At 39.3% G+C, this 21735-nt stretch overlaps 1 protein-coding gene across 9 annotated transcripts in view; it reads right to left on the bottom strand.

Annotated features, from left to right (window-relative positions):
* camta1a (calmodulin binding transcription activator 1a) overlaps window positions 1-21735 on the bottom strand; it is a 283560-nt gene that overhangs the window by 254895 nt on the left and 6930 nt on the right. For all 9 annotated transcript variants that reach the window (XM_069141527.1, XM_069141517.1, XM_069141518.1 and 6 more), the window contains one exon: window positions 14080-14183. In XM_069141527.1, coding sequence (XP_068997628.1) covers window positions 14080-14183 — 104 coding nt within the window. The remainder of the gene's footprint in view (window positions 1-14079; window positions 14184-21735) is intronic.

Here is a 21735-nt window from a genome sequence, read left to right as displayed (position 1 = left end):
ATGACATTCTGCATAAGAGCCAGGATTGTTCGAACAAGCCTCCTGTCCCATTCTAAATTTACAATTAGTATGTTTTGTTTTAGTGTGTCACGCATCACTGGCTACATATAATATAACCCAAGAGTCATTGTATAAAATGCAGGAAACCAGTCGCCAGCATGCCCTACTGAGAAAGTGCACATGTCTTGAGGGGAAACAGAGCCCAGCTGAAGCATTCATGCCTCCAGTCCGGGGGAGATTTCTAAGCATTTTCATTGTTAGATACCATCAAAGCACTTTCACGCCTTTCTACTTATAGTATATAAACATGACTTTGAAAAAATACCCTGCTGTGGGAGAACAGCAGAGCCACTGTGGGTCCATGTTGCCTCATCAACAGAGATTTCAAAAGGCAGTGCAGAATTTCAATGGTGCTTCAAGGTTCTGCTAAAGGACAGGCTGGAGGCGTGGAGGGGGGCGGGGGGTGGATGAGGAGGACAGGTTATTATGGACTCTCGCAGTACACTGTGTTGACACCTCAACCTTTTAGGGTGAGCGCAAACGCTGCTGTCTTTCACCAAAAATCAACACCAACCGGCGTGAAAGGGTCAAACAACAATCCACTAAACATCGCTATTTAAAGCTGCAACTATTCTGATCTGTAAAATGAGGCAAAATATTGAGTTAGGCAAAAGAAAATACTACAGTGTGAAGAAAAAAAAAGACTCAAACTACTGTCACTGGTCAGAGAAAGTACTAAAAGCCACAGCTAAGAGCAGAGGAACCAGAGTGCTGTGTTAGACGCATTGGCTATCTCTAATGTACATTCATTCAAATAAGTTTCAAGTTCAATGCCTTACAAGCTTTGACATATAAAGGGATTAAACAAGCTGCATATCTTTAAGTGCAGCACTAAAAAATATTTAATGTAAAAATCATATAATTTTTTTATTAAATACTCTTTCACATCAATCGGGAGGTTTATTTTTTTTAAATCGTTTTTAAATGTTGTTTCTTTTCCGCTCTTTGTAGCAAATAGCAGCAAAGACCACAAACTACAGTTTGTACTACGAAGAAGCTGCAAACGGAGTGGCTCGCAATCAACTCCCCTGCAGCAACTAAACTTTTCCTGGCAAAGATAGTTTTCAAGTAAGCTACACATATCACTCACAGAAGATAGAAAAATTTACTGCTACAGAATATAATCAAAGAGGAGAGCGGAGTAATAAAATAAACACTTCACTCTGCTGTCACTCATCATTTCAGTGTCCACTTTCTTCAGTTTAGTATAATTCATTCTTTACTGCAAAACTGCTTTGTCCCCAGCTGTGATTGGATATACGCTTAGTCTGGAATTTTTTATTTATTTTTTGCCGAATTTGAGAGACTGCTGGAGAGAAGCTAACTTTTAGACATTCAGGTGATTAGAGCAATAGAGAGAGCAAAAGCACAAAGTGGATTCTGTCATTCCCGGCTTACGTACGACTTCAAACAGGAAAGGCTCATTGGAAAATAACAGAATAAATGATCCATCACAAGCGTTAGAAGACAAACCCACAGAGAGCTTCCTCATTCTGCAACTTTATCTGTGTTAAAAAGGTTTTTTAAGAACTTGCTCAGTCCTGGATCTGGGACCTGTGGGATGGATCATTATGTCCTTGTCAGCTCTATTTTTTTCAAATTCAGACAATGTTATTGATGTGTAAACATCTCAAAGGGAAAAAGGGACTTCACGTAAAGCCCACATGAACAAAGGGCTCAAGGACTTCCAACCAAAAGGACGTCTAAATCCTGCTAGACCAGGAGCCTACAAGCTGCCCGAATGGGCGGCTTTGAAAAGAAAAAAAACATTCAACTTATGAGGAATAACCTTTGATACTGTGAGTCATTGAGACACAAATATATAATCCAAAAGGTCAGGGCGACCTATGGAAGAGTAATGTTACAAAGTAAGATATATCTCAGCTATACCACTGAATATAAGGTGCTCAAAGAGTTTTATATTTGTGGCTCTGCAGATGTAGACATGCATGCTAACTACAGTTTTTGTATTTTTAGTTTGTTGATTTTGTATTTCACTTTATTATAAATATACTTGAAATTAATCAATCTGGTTCACTCAGATTCTGACTTGAAGATTTGAGACTGGACTCTTAAAGCAGCTCCTAGTTGATGCAAACACCAGTTTAGTTGGTCAGTATTGCTTGTAGATAGCAGAGTCAGGTTTTAGATGAGAGCAAATGACAGTCCAGTCAGCTGTGCAGTTACAGCCATGTCAGCCTGCCAAAATGTTCAGGTTCCTTGTCTGCAAATTTTATAAACGCCTAACACATGCTGCAGGACAGCTAAAAATAAAAATCTGAAGATGGAAAGTGTGTGTGGCTCAATTCAAACACAAATTTCTGTGAAACTGGGAAGAATTGCAAACATCAGCTTAACAGCCTTGTTTTATAAGCAAAATATATATCTATATATATCTATATATCTATATATATATTAATAAAGACATTAAATGATGGTAAAATGCAAGAAAATGCTTGAATTTTAAAGTCGCGACTGCTGCTTACAAACAAGGTCAATGATAGCCCCCGTTCTAGTTCTCCGCCTTTGACAATGAGAGAGGGTTTAATCAGATGAAGGCCTAATGTATCAGGGCTATAGAGGCACAGCCATGCCTGGAGCTGTCCATCAGATAGAAAAGGGCATGATGGGCTGGGATCCAAACAGGCCCACAGAGAATCCCAGCCTGCTGTTGTTGCTGGCTCCTCATTCTCAAGGACCTTTAGAGATCAAAGAGCAACACACAACAAGAGAGACAGCAAGAGAGAGACGGAGATAGAGAGAGATGAACCAAAGAAAGTGAGTAGGGTAAGCAGGAAGGATGCCATGAATCAGAAGAACCCATGTGGCCTTCCACTGATTACCCAAACGCCAGGCCTCCTACTGAGTCCAAAGAACAGTCAAAGGGATTTCCTGGAGAACGTCTGTGAAACATCCACTCCAAGTCAAAGCAAGCCTGCTCCATCCGGTGCCAGATGAAGTATCTTCCGACCTCAGCTCCATCTGAACATGTTAGATTTTGTAGTGTGGAAATGATGTGCTCTTTTGATACTCTAAAAAAAGATCCTCTTTCCTCTGAGGAATAGTTGAAGTAGCCTCTCTGCCTGCTTTCACTCTCTCAACAAAAATAAAAAGATACATGGTGTACTTCTGCTGGCCAGCGCTGTTGTTTAACCTTGGCAAAATACAAAATGGGACAAGCAGTAGAGCCGAACAAATACTAAGCTACATGAAGCGTTACGAAACAACTTAGAACATCTAAAAATGGACAATAAAAATGTTACTCAAAAGTGCAAGCCTCCTAAATGTGAACTTAGTCCAACAAAAGGTGCAATTTTATTGAAGATTTCCAAAAGGAAATCATGTTAATGTCTGTTCAGACGGATGTACTTCATCAGAACAATATAGTGTGATGTGTTTAAAATTACAGCCAATCAAATCAGGAGCTACAGGGGATGCCATAACTTTGAAATAAGGAAAGCCTCTATACAAGGTTGATAATTAACTTGTTCTATCATATAATTCAAGCACGAAAAATTATTTACAGAATCAGTAAGAGGCGATGCATAGAAGTGGATCAGGGGAGAAACATTTCGGAAAGAGATTTTGATAATGAATACTGACTTTAAAAGTTTTAATAGAAGTTCAATATGAACACTGAGTACGACATAGCGTAAATTTGAAGGTGTAGTATTTGATTTGAAAGAAAACCTATTATGTTTTTTTTAATATTTTCTGCCATATTTATAGAATGTTACAAATTCCATTGTTCATATCAAACTTGGCAAAAGTTTCAAATAATGAGGCAAAAGTATGTAAAAGTAATTCCTGTGAGAAACATTGTACGGCTTCAGACTGCTCTGAACACTTGGTTCACGTCACATGTACGGATGGGTTTAAGAAGTTGCCATTTTCAATCAACAATGAGAAATAAATGGTTAGCACTTCAATATTTGTCTCCACATTGGGTTTAATAAGATCACAATGAAGAAAATGCTTGAAGGAAAAATTTATTATTTTGTATTTATTACTATTACTGCAGCATTGTGGCCTGTGGGACTTCAAACAGAAAAGCCAATGTTAATCTTGGACAACAGTCTCAACACTCTTGGAATATTAAAAGGTTAGCTTATGAAGTATTTGTAATGTCAAAACAAAAAGCACCATTAGTGTGATTGATGCTAAATTTAGTGTAGCAAACTTTTCTTGATTGATCACTATTGCTATTAGAACATGGAGTAGATCTAGTGATGAACATGGGAAACACAACCTGTATGTTTGTGCGGGTAATATCGGCTAGTTTCACACGTCTGCAAACCTAAATGTGTGACGTCCGTGTTTACAAATATAAACTAGAATTATAAGTGCAGCTTTCATCAAAATAAGAGCCTCTTTTGGAGCAAAGCAGCTTTTTTTCTGCACTGGCAGCACTGAGTGTGAAAAGATGTTTGACTTACAAGGACACTCCCATAAGTGCAGAAAAAAATTACCATCAGAAAGGAGACTGGAGAGGAGTCAAAGTCATCTATTATTTTCAAATGAATGTAGTTTTAGGAGGGCATGAAGTCACATGGATAAGCAGTCACTCGGGGGATACAGTTGTATATTTCAATGCAAACACACATCCACTGCCAGTACACTGTCACCTGTCGTGCATATGGTATACTGCTTGTTCAGTTGTTTATATTGTTGCTGCCTTTTTGTTTGGGTTTTGGGAAGATAACTTTATTCTCTACAACATCTACTTTGGCAGGGATACAAAAAAAAAATCATAGTGAGCCTTTCTCTCCTCTTACGTTATTTTCTAAGACCATGATGTCAGCCTGTAAAACTTGATTGGTCAGGCAGTGGTCCCAAAGCATTAAACACAACCACTGTACAATAAAGCACTGGTCATGAAAAATACTTTATCTGACGCGATGTGCATAATTCAGAGTAATTTTATAGCTTACCAGTTGCAGCAGCGGCATTCATGTACGCAGCAATCTCCTGACACACTTCTGACAAGATGTTAACCACTTTTTTTGTATTCCACAGGGTACGAAAAGGCAAGAGTAGAAGTTGGCATTAATTTTGTTTGCAGTCTCTTTCCATGACTCTTGTCAATGTGTTACTAAATGTGCCTTTTTATTATAAGTTTCCTCTGATGTAGCCTCTTCTGGGAGCAGCAGCTTTTCCTTCAAGCTCCAGTTTGGTTTTCTTTTTGTTTCCATTATGGCCAATTTGCTGTAATTTCTCCTCTATTTAGAGGCTGCTTGCTGTTAATTTCATATCAGTTAATTGCTGCTTGAGATATTCTTTTTTAAAAAAGAGAATTAAAAAAAAAAAAGATCAGGGAAATTAAATTGTTTTGTAAATGTAAAGAATTTATTAAAAGAATAAACACAGTTCCCGTAAATTTTCAGCACTTCTAAAATTGCAAAAAGAAGACAGGATTCCCAGGTCAAGAAAGTTTATATGTATGAATTCCACTGACTCACCATCCTAATTGTCTACTTTAACAAGTGAAAATCAGAGAACAAGCTCTCACATATTGAATAACCCCCAGGCTAGCAGTGGAAAAACATATTAATATTGTTAACAAAGTGCAGTTAAAAAACACATATCAGTGCATATCCACTGAAAAGTTTCAAGATTAGATACTTAGATCACAGAGAGGATCATAGAAGTGAATATGATAATAGTCCTGCCATTCAATCCAACGCATGGCTGTCAGGTAGGTATTCACTCATGTGAACGTCTAATGTATATGGAACAATATAACAGCTTATTGAAGCGTAGATGTGCACATCAAATGCAGAACTCATTTTCTTTTATCTTGTAAATAAAGTTAAACTCCATTACAAAATGGTTCTGCACAGAAAAACCCTGAGCCAGCAATTCAGAGAGAAAGGTAGAAATCTTTCCGTCTCTACCTGAATAGCTTTGCAGCTCAGTGAACACATGAGGGAGAAGGGAAAGAGACCGAAGATAAAAGCAAAGGAGGGAAACCGGAGGAAGAGAGAGATGGGAAGAAATCGAAGACACAAGCTGGGTTCAATTTAGAGGCTTCCCACAGGAGGTGGAGTGACCTGTATCTGCTACAATAGAGGTCACACAATTTTGAGTGGATACCCCTGTCTTCAGAGGATACTAAGGACCCCTGCCTCGATGCGCGCATCCAGAGTAAAAAGCAAAGGGCTCCTCTTGCATGCAAGACCCCCTGAATGACCTGACTGGTGGGTTCCTATTACCACTGCCTCACTACACCGTAGCCTCGCAATTGACACTTCACAGTATGCTACAACGCTAGCAATCAGTAAAGCTATCAAGCTCACAGGAAGTTATGAAGTCAGCCATCCAAGGGAACTCTCCCTTATCTTACCGTCTTCTACTTCCACCAGCCAAATGTGATGGAAAAAAAGCACAGAGATATATATTATTTAGTAAACTGTAATTGAGTGGAAACTACGGCAGATGAAAGTATATGATCGTTTCACACAAACTCAACACAGAGACATAAATTAGCCTGGGTGTTCCTATTAAAAACAGCTTGAAAAGAAATAGTGAAAAGCTGACATACTGCAACACTGGGGCTGAATAACTGTGCTCCCCGAGCAGCCAGAATAAATTGTGCAGGCATTTTGCAAACCTCAACTGAGTGGTTCAATGAAGAACTGATATAAATAAAACCTGAACCTTGGTTAAAAAGATTCTCACCTCCACTGTCATGTTAGCAGTACCTACTACTGAAGAAACGCTGCGAATCGAACCCACAAAATACAAAAACAGAATCGCGACAACAAACAAATAAACAGATAGATGGACAAACATGACCTTTAATTTCCACTGATTGCCCCAGAGAAGCTAATGAACATTTCTGTAAACATTTGCAGTTGGTGGGAGTTATTTTAATTACTCTCCACAGAGAGAGCCTCGCATGGCAAGGAGCTCAAATGAAGATAAACATTTAATCACGCATGACCTTGTGTTCGATGAGGTGAGTGTCCATAAAAACAGCCCTGACAGTTCAGGTTTGGCATTGGAGTGACAGAAATGTATCAGAACTGGCAATGAAGAGTCGAACGCCTGGTAATTGACCAGGGGTAGCCAGATCACTCTAATACAAGCCCGTCTAATCCATGGGAGAAAGCTTTTATCCAGCCGGTGTTTTAATGAGGTCAGGAAATTCGAAAGGGGAAGCTCCAGGTTTTGCACTGGGAGTTTCAAGCTAAAGTCTAAAAGCTGCAGTACACTCCATACAAAATCTAATTTGTTTTGTCTGTAAAAGGCTGAACTGGTGATGAATACAGAGCTATAAATAAACGCAGGCATATTCACTACAACTTCAGGTCTGTCTATTTAATAACGCATGTAGACGCGCACACACACACACACACACACACACAATGGAGGTGGATGCGGAGGGTTTCCCACAGTGTTTTGTAGTGGAAGCACCCCTCCTCGCCTGAAATAAAGAGCGCCTCCACTCATGTGGTTCTATTTTTATAAAATATAATATTAGGCTTGTAAAACTTCAGGGAAACCAAGCAAACATCATGTATTCAGTAAGAGAAGTGATGGTTTTAACTGTTATCTATCAACTGCAGTCGTAATAGAATGAGTTACTTCAAGAGCTGTTTGATTCAGTTTAGTGTTGCACGTTTGCTTTGCAATTAAAAATCAGCACATCACTTTGCTTCTTAGTTTATGTGTTGTATTTTTTTGTATTAATCAGCTGGACTTATAAAATGCAATCAGAGTTCAGCAACAGTTCCTGTTCCACACGCACGGAGCGCAACACAGTACGGAGCATGTAGTATGTGTAAGGAGTAGGTTTTGTGAGTAAGTATTCCAAAATGTGTTGGTTGATTAACGGCAGCACCTGCGATACGCACATTTTTGTGACCAGTGGTACGTGCGTATTTTTCGATTTCACCGTGCATCTGAAACTTGAGCAGAGAGCGCACATCAAATTCTAGGTCAAACTTTGGAAATTTGGCCGTTTGCGGTCGGCAGCACAAACGAAGACCAACCAAACAAAATAAAAAGTTCCAGCTGAAGGTTAAATCTGATTCAGATGGTCTTTGACTCGCCGACAGAGAACAGTAAAGGGCGCACTTCCAAGCAGGGAGGGAGCATTGCTAAACAAGGGAACTACTTGAAAAGTGGAAGGCAACCAGATTTTAATCAGAACGTTCTGATTGCCCCTTTTACATCTTCAACGCTAATCAGTTTCCTGGAGGAAACCCTGCTTAAAGTTGGAACACAACGGTCAGAGGAGGACTTTGCATTATAAATGCAAAGGCACATGACCTTTTTGACCATTTGCATGTGGCAGAGTAATGAGGCTGAATAATAATAGTGCACTAAAAGTGCAACAAGTTCAGATGAGTAGCCTACACATTCTGCAGTAAATCAGGCAAAACTGAAATTTAGTTCTGGTCATGAACCTAACACACCACACACACACACACACACACACACACACACACACACTAAACACAATAATATCAATGTAGTTTTAAGGTACACTGCCTGCATGGTTGTTGTTTCCCAATTGATTAGTTTTTTTAATAGCATAAGAATTATATTTTCAATGAAAAATATATTAATAACACGTGTGACAAGGTTGTGTTAACTTTCATATTATAATTTTTTTTTCTTTTTTTTAAAAATACTGAACAAGAGTCATTACTGTTCTCAAAGAACAGATAAATTCATTTAAAAAAAAAAAAAAAAAGAAGATTCCTTTGCTCTCTGTAATTATAGTCAAGTGCGTGTATTGCTGGGTAAAATCATAACTGCGGGATCCAGGATATCACAGTGGCACGGAGGGGGTTAACACAAATTATGTTTCAGTCAGAGATAAGGAGTGAATGATTACACCGCACTGCAACCAATTGTGCTTGTCAGTATTGCACCTATCTTATGTGTTGCTGACAGTCAATCCGATATCGCTGTTAATTTCATTTGTTGTGGTTTTTGATCAGCGCTTCCCTGCCTGTTCCACCCGCTGCCCGGTGAGTCCACTAAGTGTTTCTACTGGTTCTCCTGCTCTGTCCTGAGCGCCGGCATATTGCATGTAGGCACCACGCTGTGCTGCTGCTGGCAGCGGCGTGAGGCAGAGAGGATTATTCCTGACGACAGGGGCATTAAATGTGTAGCAGGCCGGTGGAGGCCTGAGCTGATGCTCTCTTGTCTGTTTTGGTTCAGCACCAGTTCAGAAGCAGCCCCCTCTAAGCTGAGTGGGAGCTCACAGTACTCAGAGCGTTGTGTCGTTCATTAAAGGCTGAGGGTGTCACACCAGCTTAGGCCCAGTGTCCGCCCTCAACCAAGGCTTCATGCTGTACTCCTCTGCCTCTGCTTTTTAACACTGAATGACTAGGAATATAGTCACTTCTCCACAATTGGCAAATTTTCTCTGTTTGTCAATGCTTTATAATGTCACACTTGAACCACTTGTTAAAAGTCGGCAAGGTTTATGTCAACAAGGAGGCTAACACGGAGGGGTCTAATCCAACATTTGGGCATGTGTTGGAATAGAAAATATTATTCTCTTATCCTCAGGACTCCAGTAGCAAGTGTTAAATGCTGTCATTCAGACTCTACGCCCATAAGAGCTGCCACAGAAGTACGTAAGGGGAAAAGTCAAACTGTACAGTGGAAAAGTCTGGCCTAAATAAAATCAGCTCCTTTCTTTGACTGGCATTTTCGCAATGGATGATACACTTGTTTTGGATTCTATAATAACACACAGCCTCTAAAATGAAACAAAGAGCAAGTAGTCCATCTTGAAAATAGCCCTGGCAAAAATTGCAATTCCCCAGCACAAGTCAAGTCCTACCACATTCGTGCCAGCATAACCAAACATCAGGCTGACTCTGTTTGATCTTGAAAGGGATATAAGCCTGAAGCCCTTCCTGTGTGAGATGTCCTTCTTTAAAAAGATTCTAATCTCAACCGAAATGTCTAGCAAAATAGAGGTCATCGCGCCGGAGCACCAAGCAGACAATAGGAGCTGGCTGCAGACCTGAGAGGAATTCTGTGAAGATTTGTTCCCAGGTGTCTCACCTGAGAGGCACAGTGACATCAATGGCTGAAAGAGCTGTGACACAAACAAAGTAAATAAAGACTCCTTGGAAGTATTTCTATTTTCTTAGGCACTATAAAGTGTGGGACCATCTTGTCTCATTTCGACAAATGAGAAATCACAGAAATGTCAGTGATTATTGCAACAGAAAAAACATTATTTCAATCACCTTTTGTATTTCTTTCAATAAAACCTTGTTGTTTTTTTTCTCAAGCACTGCTAGGTACTTCTTTCCCATTGATAATTTGAAGGCTGATAGCATATCCGTACCTTGCACGCTACTCGTGATTCACTGACGAGACAACTATTCAACCTTCTAAATTCCCATCCTCTGCCTTGAATTTTGATTGGATTGGTTTATCTAATTTTCCAGCAAATGCTTGAAATGTATTCCTGCACACCTTCTCATGAACGGGGGAATCATGAGAATGATAGAAATGAATAGTTCTGCATTAGCTTCACTTCACCTCACCTGCAACACCACAGCCGCCCACTCACTCTCCTCCCAGATTTAAGTTTCCAAGCAGCGAGCTGTATCCTCCGTCATTTCCACCAAAAAATAAAATGACGTGTGCACGTCTTCATAAATAAAACTGAACAGGAAGCAAATAATGTACAACTGCAGCGAGAAGTGGGCGGCACGAGAGAGGAACAAGTGAAATTTCACAGGATTTGTGAAGTTTCACAACTAACAGACATGGTAAATACATAACAATGAAAAGGAGGAGTTGAGAGTGCTTACTTATCTATTATAGAGACAAATTATCTGCAGTATCAGTTGAACTGTAGATATGATTAAAAGAAATCATATAATGTTCAATTCCCAGGCAAAAACACAAAGCACTGAAAAATTGTTGTTATTGTGCCACATAAATCAGCATGAAAATACACAGTTCTATAATCTGCTGATCACTTTCTTGATTAATTGTTAAGTCTATAAAACATCAAATATTTAGGAGACCAAAGTGACATCTCTTGTTTTGCCGAACTGTCCACAACCTAAAAATATCATTAATTACGACATAAAAACAAGGAAAATATAGAACAAGAAGAATTTGTGCTTGAAAAATGACAATAATCAATGACCAAAACAGCTTTCAATCAATTTCTGCCTGTGGATTAATTGATGTATTATCACGGCTCTAAATATTTCACAATTAAATGTACCTGTGGGCCTCCAATACTGCTAAATACTGTATGTTAAACAACCTAAACTTTCCACCATATCAATAAATATTGTTTTCAGACCTGAAGTAGCCGAGCTGTATGGCCTAAATAGTGCTATGGAAGAAAAATAACTATGTTATAAGTCACACAATAATTGCTCAACCTACCAGACTACTCAGATTCCTTAAACGTAAAAAGTGGGGAAATTAGTGCATTAGGCATGCCGAGGTAGTGCCCGAAATATGCACCGAATTGATGAGGTGTCACTTTCAGTAAGAGTCACACAGTTGCAGCGACGAGAGCCTCTCTGATCCCTCCCTTCCTGCCTGTCTGCCACCAATGAGGCACAAACAGTCTGATTTGCATGGTGTGCCCAAAAAAAAGAAACGTCCTTGATTTTAGGAAAGGTAACCTTGCTCTCTTCAGCCCTGGAAAACACTATTGGCTCGCATACCACAACACCAAGACCGCCATCTTTTTCCAAGTTTTATTCCAATTTCCTATCAGCCTGCCAAACATCCACAGACGAATCTGCAGCCCAGTAACACAACGTGGTCCTTTTTTTTTTCTGAAATATGTCTGTTATTATTCAATTTGGTAATAAATGACAAGACATGCTAACAACTGTGGCCGACAGCATTCCCGAGCAAATGCTTAGACTTACATTTTGAGATCAATTTCAAAGCCGTGTTAATTAATTTCGACTGCTTGCAGCACAATGCAGGTCAAACAGGGCAAACAAGTTACAACATCAGACAATTAGAAACACACAGGCATTATACATATATTTTAAGCAGGCCAAGTGAGCAGAGATGTGACAGATAGAGACTCAGATGAAGACTGCATGTGATGTTAAGTACGAGAAACTCTGCACATGTCTTACTGTGATAATCGCCACTGTAATTTTGTCTTCTACAAGTCTTATACCACAGATAACTTAATCCCCTCAATTATTTTATAAAATATACTGACGACAGAATGAGTGGAAAATAATATTTTACTGTATGTCACCGACAGATTGTCTTTTAGAATATCCTGTTTCTTAGAAGCGAGCCTGCCTGGTGCCTTATCATCTGGTTGTTTTTCAGTCAATTAACTTTCATCACTGCAGATGACTATATTTATATGGTCACAATTTGTTAATCAAAAGCATGGATGGCTGATTTTTGCATATTGGTTTCTAAGATTTGTCATGGAGTGTTCTTATGTCTAATTACTACCACTTATTCTGCGAGAAGAAGAACCGGTTTTTCCATCTATCAATAGCAGAAATGAAAGCAATAAATTCATCAACCTATCCCTGGAGGAAGAGAGCAGGCTGACAAATGAGCTGTGAGGCAAATGAAGCAACACAAGTCCCTGTGGGGGAGATACAGTATAACATGTTTAAGACTCGTGAGTATGCTGGTGTGCACTTTAAAATTATCCAAGAGCAAATCGATTCCTGCGTGAATAATGGATCGTGAGGAATATTGAAAATGAACGTGTTTTCTTATGTATTTTGAGATGTATTCAAAAATGTGTATGTTAGTTCACATTTAATTAGACAAAATACCAAAAGAAATGAAGTTACTGATGTCTACATATTGACCAACTACAGGCATGCGGTAGAGTTAGACAGCAGTAGCTAATATGCAACTTTCAGGGAGACTTTAAATTCCACCCATTTTGGAATAAGTGTAACTTCATAAATAAATGATAAGGTGCCAGAAAAATATTAGAAATATCTGGTATTTAGGTAAAGAAAAAGGAGAACAGAGGCCATCTGTGAAGTCTAACAAAATCAAAACACGTTTGATGTGGAATAGAAAAAAGAAAGTGATAGACTATCATTAACTAATGTGATGCAAACATGAAATATGAGACACCTTGAGCTTTTACAGCGCCAATGCCAAACACTATTTATGTTTACACATTGAGCCCCTCATAATGCTTGCTAAATACAGCGAGTGAAGTTTTGTGAATAAGACTCAACGTGCAATTGACGTTAACCTTCGATTTATGCCAAACAGGGTTTCCTCGCAGAATGAGCACAGCAAAATCTATAGTAAACACAAAAACACACGCTCAGAGACCTTTTGCAATCGTCTGAGATAAACGTGAGGATAGAGGGAGAGAAGGTTTTGTCTACTTCATAGTTTATTCTTCTAATCCACCCGAGAACAAACTGTATCACAATTAAAGGTCAGGCTATCCATGCAGAGTAAGGATAGCAATGAATTATCCATGTTGGGGAAAGACTTTGTGATACAGCTCAACCAAAAAAAAAACATCAAAAGGAAGCTGTGGGTCAATAGAAGACAATCAATTTTAAAATCATTTCCCTTAAAATGATTGCAAAGGAATGTGTCTGGAGGTGCACTTTAAATGTAATAAATAATAAATATAAAACAAAATCAAAAAACATGAATTGAAAAATAACAAATCCTAGAAAACCTTTCATACACTCGAGTTATGATGAGTGGTGATAAATTGTGCAGCAGTAACCTGACAGGAGAGCATTAACTGAAGCTAAGATGTTTAAATGCATGAAATAAGTCACAGGCTCACTGTTCTCACGTGACATATTTAAACATGTGGCCAATGCAAGCGAATGAGAGAACGGGGTTTTGTTCCGTGGGGATATGTTTGATGCACTGGGGAACCTCACACGTTGCTGTGATGTTGTTTTGAGGAGAGTTCACATGACTTATAAATCTGTCTAAAAAGGGGCCTGAGAGAACAGCGTGTCCCGTGGACAGGTATCTCCGTAAAGAGATGGATTTAGCAGAGAGCGGTACGATAAGAAGCAATGTTCTTACCTCATTAGTGTTCCACCGGTGTCTCTCCTTTGGCAGCGAGGTGCATTTTGGTAGACATTCAAGCAGCTTCTTCGGCAGGTATATTTTCAAATGTCCATGTTCATCTGCAACAAGAGCGAGACAATACAGAATATTTAGCACAGGCTTCATACCTTATTGACTTGCTCGTCTCCCTCTTCATCAGTATATCAGGCTCTCTGCAGCAAAACGCTGACTATAATGTAACTATCCCCAACTGAATTAGGAAATTAATTTAAGAATACCAGTATTGCATACATTTTAGTTTGTGGTCGGCTAAATTATTTTACTGTGAAACGCATTCTATCAGGGGAGTTGAACAGAAATTTTTCACTGTCAACTTGTAAAGGCTGTGTCTATTCATTATTTCGACACAATAAACACCCTTGAGTGATTTTATAGTGTATGGAGATTTAGCATGGGAAATAGTGTGCTGCACAATATGCTATATTATTCGGGGGAAATAATTACAATTACCGGGCCCGATGCTTACATCATAATGTATGTGGTTCAATCTATAATTCACAGTTCACGATCAGCTCCCAAGAATTATAAAACAGTAATGTTTAAAGACACCCTCTTGCATGGATGCATTCAAATGTTCATTTCATTCCACTGCTTTCTTCTTGCTCAAATATGCAGATGGCTTAAGCGTGAAGTAATTATATTTGTTTAGGGAGAAAAAAAAAAACATGTTGAATTTACAATATCATGAAGAAAACCTATTATAATCCTGGGTTGCTTTTTTAATCACAGTATGAGATATGGGCTTAAGTGTCAATAATTTCAGTGACTGGCATATAAAATAAGGGTATTCTAAGCAGGGATATTATTAAAGACAATTAGTAAAAAATGCAAAAAGCTGTGATTGTCAATCATAGCAGGATGAAAGAGGGACCTTTTTAAAGCTGGAGACATTTCAGTAAAAACATACAGTAGAATCAGGTGGAACAAGTCTGTGTGGAAAAGGGGAATGGTTTCATAAGAAAGGGTGAACTGAGACTTAGGTCATGCTGTGGCACTGAGGAAATATTTTAGCATGAAGAGAAAGCGAGCCAACAATAATAGGTTTTATTGTCTCTGTAGCTGCCAGTAAAGTTTGTATTCTTCCTGTCCCTTATTCTCACAAACTCTAAGCTTCTAATCTTTTTTTTATACCACTATTACCTAAAGACCAACGCTGCAAATCTCGGATAGGGAGTTAGTTAATCCAGGTAATGTTCCAGCATGTAAAAATGAATCTATTATTCAACTTTAATGTGTGCAAATTGAATGTAAATAAATTCACTAAAGGTAATGCAAAATACTGCATTTATCCGTAATACAATATAGCTTGAAAATAAATTACAACAAGAAAACAAATATCCTCGACTGAGCTGCATCCTTTCATATTTATATAACTGTAGGTTAGGGGGAAATAGGCAAGTAAAGCGAGAGACGGGGGGGGGGGAGCCTGAATATGAGTGCTGACTATGGATCCCTCGGGTAGCTAATATCAGTGGTCGAGTGTAGAAAAAAAAGAGAAAAAGTTCAACCAAAGCAAAATACCACTATAAAGCCAATACAAATAATCCAGTAGTGCACTTCATTATGAGGATATACCAAGAGTGTCTGCAGTTTGCTTGCTACTGCACAGAAAACCTCCATATGGAAAATTCCACACACTTAATACACACTCGATGGAGCTGGCTCGAAGTGGAATGTGGAACGTCATCGCTCCCAGAGGGATGCCAGAGCAGATCGGTAGTATCTGCTGTACCCGTCTATAATGCTACATGTAGACTCTGTTTTATATGAGCTGCACGGGTATCTGTAATCATTCGCTTCGCCCAATTAACAATCACAGACGGCATCTGCTCCCAGGTGCCACAGGAGCCGTCTCACTGTCAAAACTGAAAAACACGCTGCACCTGAATGAGCAGAGGTGCAACAGAAAAAAAAAAAAGGAAGTGTGTTCTTGTTTTTGTTTTTTTTAACGTGTAGCGTATTTATTATACAGCAACAACTTGAAACTTAAGCAAGAAACATATTGTTAAAAAGCACAGTCAAATACTTCAGAACAAGGTCTTGACCGTCTCCCATCCTACAACATGTGCTCTGACGATTTGCTCTTTGCAACTGACAGACAGGAGCATCAGATACATACGGCAAGTCAGTCTCTGCACAGATTATTTAGGATTTAATGCTACCCTCTGGCACACCCTAGTATGACACCACCAACACCCGTCTCAAGTATGTAGAGGATTTTCTCACCAGCAGTGTTGAGATAGAAATCTATTGTAGGAGGATATGTCTACTCGGTCTGCCAGCAGGCTAAAATGTTACAGGATGAGAGCAGCATAGAGGATTTTGACAAATGTAGTAAAATCCATCACTTGGCTTTACTCATTCGATAACCGTAACATTACACTGGTAATTGCAAAACAATTTTTTTTTTTTAGCAAAGTACTTTTGGCTCTACAACTCTCGGCCACTAACAGCCCTGAATTATCCAAAATTAATCTGAGTTCAGTATGCTGTGCAGATGAAAAGGTGACACAACTGCAACATAGTTGCATTTTACTTTAAAATGCCAGCCTTGTATTTGTCAGCTAATAACACCACCCCCCCCCCCACCCCCACCCCCAAGCAACAAAGCAGCCTACGTAAACCCTGCAGGACCTTCAAGGTGTTAACTGGGTTTGTCTTAATCCCCTAACCTTACATGGATGCTTCTGAAATCAGGTTTTCACCAAAACTGGAGAATGATTGGATTACTAATGTATATCCTGTGAAGATACTGAATGATAAAATATACAACTGTGTTATAAAGACTTTGTCACAACAGCCCAGTTCATAATCAGGTGTTATTTTCGCAAACAGTTGTGGCACAAAAGTTTACAAATATTTCCCGTGAATGTATTCATTAAAAAAAAAAAAAAAAAAAAAAAAAAAAATATATATATATATATATATATATATATATAATATAATAAAGTAATAAAGAAATAATATAACTCTTCTACAATATAAAATAAATAAATTTGAAACCAATTAAATGTCGTTTATTCAACTTAATTGTTTGATTGTTCATAAAGAATGGGCATTTTAAGCACAAAAAATACTTCAATATTCGCGGACAAACAGGATGAACAAATGCGAGCAAACGTCCGCAACCTTCGCCGATAGGAATTATTGCTTTAATTATCATATCTGATATAAGGGCCGTTGTTCTCTCTGCAACATCAAACTTACTTATCCCGATGTCAAACTGGTTGCTGATGCGTTGATGGACTTGTCTGCTCGTTGCCTTGCTCTCAAACGTTAAACTTGTGCTTTACCTGGTAAACTTTGCCCCGCGTCTCATTTTCGTAGATTATTATTATTATTATTATTATTTTTTGAAGGCGTTCCTCACTAAACATGCTGATCGCTCGAGTTGGAAACTTCTCATTCTTTTGAAGTTTTATGGCGGATGGCATCCAGCGAAAGGTGCATTACCGCCACCTAATGTATTTGAGTGTGGACCAGAGTAACCTATCCCCTTACAAAACAAAACACAAAGAAATAAATGCATTAATATATTTAGAAAAAAAAAATTGTTTTTAAAGAGTTATAAACTTTGCACGTTTCTCCTTTTCTCTACAAGCGTCATCTCGTCTCACTGTCGCTGTCCACATTTTCCAGACACATGCTTGCTTGGGTAAATTCTTCTTCGCCTACGTTTGACAGTTAAGTGGCTGTTTACAGCTTCGAGATACATGACTGCCACCTTCTGGCTAAAGTAACGCGCTACTATTAGGCGCTGGTTAAAAAAAAAAAAAAAATTAAAAAAAACAAGTGTAAGTTTATGATAGTCGCATAAACTATTCGTCTCTTTATATTTTGATGAAAATAGTTTCAGTTTCGGTGCATGTCCGGGCTGAGGCCTAGAGTAGTTCCCCCCCCTCGGTCCCAAGTCTTTTTATTCACCGTTTTTGGTCAAAATATGACGAGTAGCAATGCAAGTTAAGTTTAATACAAAAATAAAAGTGTACCTTCCCTACACTATTACTGTAATTTTCAATAACTCTTAGATCCACAGGATTTACGAGATAGGACCTGGTTGATACCAGCAGCGATTGTGCTGAAAAGCGACGAGTTTGCAGGTATGAATGTATTTTAATTTATGTTGTATCTATTGGGGGGGGGGGGGGGGCCGGGGGATTAACTGCGCAGTTATTATAATTTCTCCAGCTCATTGCATATAATATAGCTCAAAAACTGTGGGTTTAAAGTGCAGGGTTTTAGTGTTTGATAATCTTCGCAATGAGTCTGTCAGCTGACCTCAATCCAACTGAGCATGTGTTTCACTTACTGCAGACCAGACTGAAGGCAAAAAAAAAAAGCCCTCAAAACAAGCAAGAAATGAGTATGGCTGCGGTACAGGCCTGGCAGAGCACCGCCAGGGAGCATCGCCAAGTATCTGTTGATGTCTATGGATCATGGATTTCAGACAGTGACAGTGACAGCTCAGGATTTGTAGAATAAATCTACTGATCGGGAATTTTAACTGCATGTAATTTCACAATATCCAATAAGCCACATTCTGCAATCGTCAACAGTGTGATGGACTTGCGTCGCATATTAATTCATTAAGACAAGCGTGTTGGTGTTTATTTTTGCAGCTGGATGAACACAAAACTTTGCAGAAAAACAAGCTATTTGGTGTGTTAACACAAGGTCAATAAACAATCGAGACCTCATACTATCTGAACACTGTCTCTGATTGTATTTTTCTTAGAAGAACAGCCTAACTACTGTCATGTCTCCAACAGAGCGCTGTGCCTTTTGCTTTTAAATAAACCATGTGTTTTAGATGTGGCACTTCAGCGTTGGCCTTCTCTAATATGGGAATCCTTGTCTAACTTGAAGGGGGAGGCTTGTTTTTACACCAGAACGTTTCTTACGAGGCCCTCAAAGCACACAAAAGTCAACTCAACATAACAGAGGTTTCCTTTCTACAGAGCTGGGCTCTCATAACTCTAAAACTGTTTCGTTCTCCCAGATGCTATTTATCCACACTAATAATATCCGAGACGGTATATGTCTTCTGTTCCTTCCACGGGGCATTTCCACCGATGTGAAAGAGGAACTGTGAGCGTTCCAACAAAGTATCACTTACTAATTAAAGATCTGTCCACTGTGGAATTGAAATCCACATATTCTGTGGTTAGTGCATCGGCTGAAAAACAGCCCCAAGGGGAAAAGCTTGGTTGCCAAATTTGGAATAAGTTTACAGAACATAGACAGGCTCTTCCTAATCAAATTGTCTGATTTCATCAGTGCATAAACAACAAATTACCCACAAAAATATGGCTTTGAAAATGTAAATGTAGTTTCTTTTTTTTTTTTTTTAACCAGTAGCTGATCAAAGCCTGAAAAGAACTCTGCTTCTTTGCATTTCCTGCGGACTCCCCTGTAAGGTTTAATATTTATTTTGGAGTCTAAACAGCAGGCTTAATGACTGCTTACGCATCAGCCAAGAGAGGGATACACAGAAAACTACTATTTGGTTGTAAAACACTAAAGTGCAAGACAGGCTGATACCGGAGCTTGTTACGTGAGAGGATGTGCTGAGCCGAGCTGGCACACTGGAGCCAATTACATCCTAAGTCTTGATGAGCGAGCTCACGTACAAAAAAAAGCTAAACAGGGAGAGGAACGCCTCTCGATGCAGAGACGAGAGGTCTGCGGCTTTCAGCGGTGTCGTCACAGGCCATGTGCGTGCTTGCACAGCGGCATCCTGTGCACGCCGCTTCATAATTCACATCACCCGCTGCCGAGTGGGTATAAAGACATATATTTCTCTGTGCTGATGTTTGGATTATCACTGATCCTGGCTGCTAAGCAAACACTCGGGCCGAATTTAAGGGTATCTGTCATGCTAGCTTGCTCCGGCCCCACCCCAGAGATGAGAGCGAGGGTCATGAGACTGGAAAGGCTGACAAAAACAAATCTTTAATCAATATCTGAGCCCTGAACGCAAAACCCTCTCTCTTCCGTCTCTGTCTCGGAGCGCTCTGGGAGTGACAGTTTTTCTTTTTAATCTGTGCCCACATTGTGGAGAAATTGCAAGCTAATGTTTTGGCTATAGATCATTCAACAAAATCGCTGCTGGCGGTGCATATCCAAAGTAACTGTTTGAATGCAAACATTTTCAACAACAGTTCAGTGGCTAATACGGCGTCTGGATGTGAGGAGCGGTGTAAAAAAAAAAAATTATAATCTGCCCCTGAGGAGCTTTACCTGAAAAAAAAAAACGTGGGTGGTGAAATCACAGAGGAACTAACTGTGTGGATGAACCTTTGGCCCTCGTGTTTGTCCAGAAAGAAGCGCTGTGAAAATGAATTAGGCCTACGGTGATTTCTGTTATCGTTACGTTGGATGACAGCTATCCACTGGACTGGACCAAAACGCCCCTGAGAGTTGAGCTTCCAAAATTAGCTTGGTCAGCCAAATGAGTTGAGCTCACACGTATTTCATCAACTGCGGTGACAAAATGTCAAACTACCAGAAACAGATATGTCCTCCTTCATCTGGTAAACTCTATTCACCACAAGTTATAGAAAATTTAAAAAAAAAAAACCTGTCCAACTTCACGAAGGAGCCCTCACACCAAAAGTCTACTCTGATGATGGTCACGTGTCCCATCACTTAAACATCCTGCAACAATTGCTGGCATATTTCCTGATGAGGATTTTTTTTTCTTTTGTTTAACTGAAGAGACCTCCTTTTATTTGTTGACTCTGCTTTTAAAGATTAAAAAAAAAATGAGCTGCATTTACCTGGTGAAGCTTTCATGTGTTACACCCTTTTTAACAAACAATGTTTTTTGCTCCAGTAGATTTTTTTTTTTTTTTTTTTTTTAAAGAGGCTTGAGATATTCTGGTCACTTAATCGCTCATATAGACAGAGTAAGAAGGACAGAAACACGTATTCTTTGAATCATTGTATTTGCATCAATTGCAGAGGATTTGACAGAAAATATAAAAAGAAAAAGCCATTATCTTTAAGTGTACAAAAAAAAACATGCGTCACCAACAAAAACATAAAAGCATATTACAGTAGACGTGAAGGAACAAAGACATAAATGCTTTTTAATTGGCAGCATGCAAAGAAAAATATCACAGTCTACTTACATGCAGTTTCGACAGCATACACAATGCAATGATGTATGTGGAAATAATATTATCAATGAAATGCATGGGCATGGAGAAAAATATGACAATCTACAGTTGGCATGTGTAGGAGGTGTCATGCAGCTGTTCTGATGACCAGATCTACAGGAGGCCAGATGTCAAACCGGTCCGGTGACAGTGGACCTGATGCTGGACCTAAAACTATCGAGACAAAAACATGCGGTCAAACGTGAAGCAGAGATGAACTCGGGCAGCCGGGGGAAGGAGGGGTTCGGAGGGGGTGGGGGGTGGGAGTGGTCCGCTGATATCATGCTGTCAATTAAAAGCATTCAATCTGGTTGTGAGACGTGACAGGATGAGGAGGAAAGGTAAAGAGGGAGAGGGAGGGGGGTGGGGGGGTTAACCTGCAGGACGCCGTGGCTGTGAATTTGACAGGAATTTGGATATTTCCCTCAGCGGCTTTCAGATTAGCAAACTG

This window comes from Embiotoca jacksoni, unplaced genomic scaffold (assembly GCF_022577435.1).
Source record: "Embiotoca jacksoni isolate LCO1_2020_lvr unplaced genomic scaffold, fEmbJac1.0.p SCAF_9, whole genome shotgun sequence".
NCBI classification, from domain to species: domain Eukaryota; kingdom Metazoa; phylum Chordata; class Actinopteri; family Embiotocidae; genus Embiotoca; species Embiotoca jacksoni.
The sequence above is the reverse complement of the archived record's forward strand: the minus strand, read 5'-3'. Positions and strand labels throughout refer to the sequence as shown.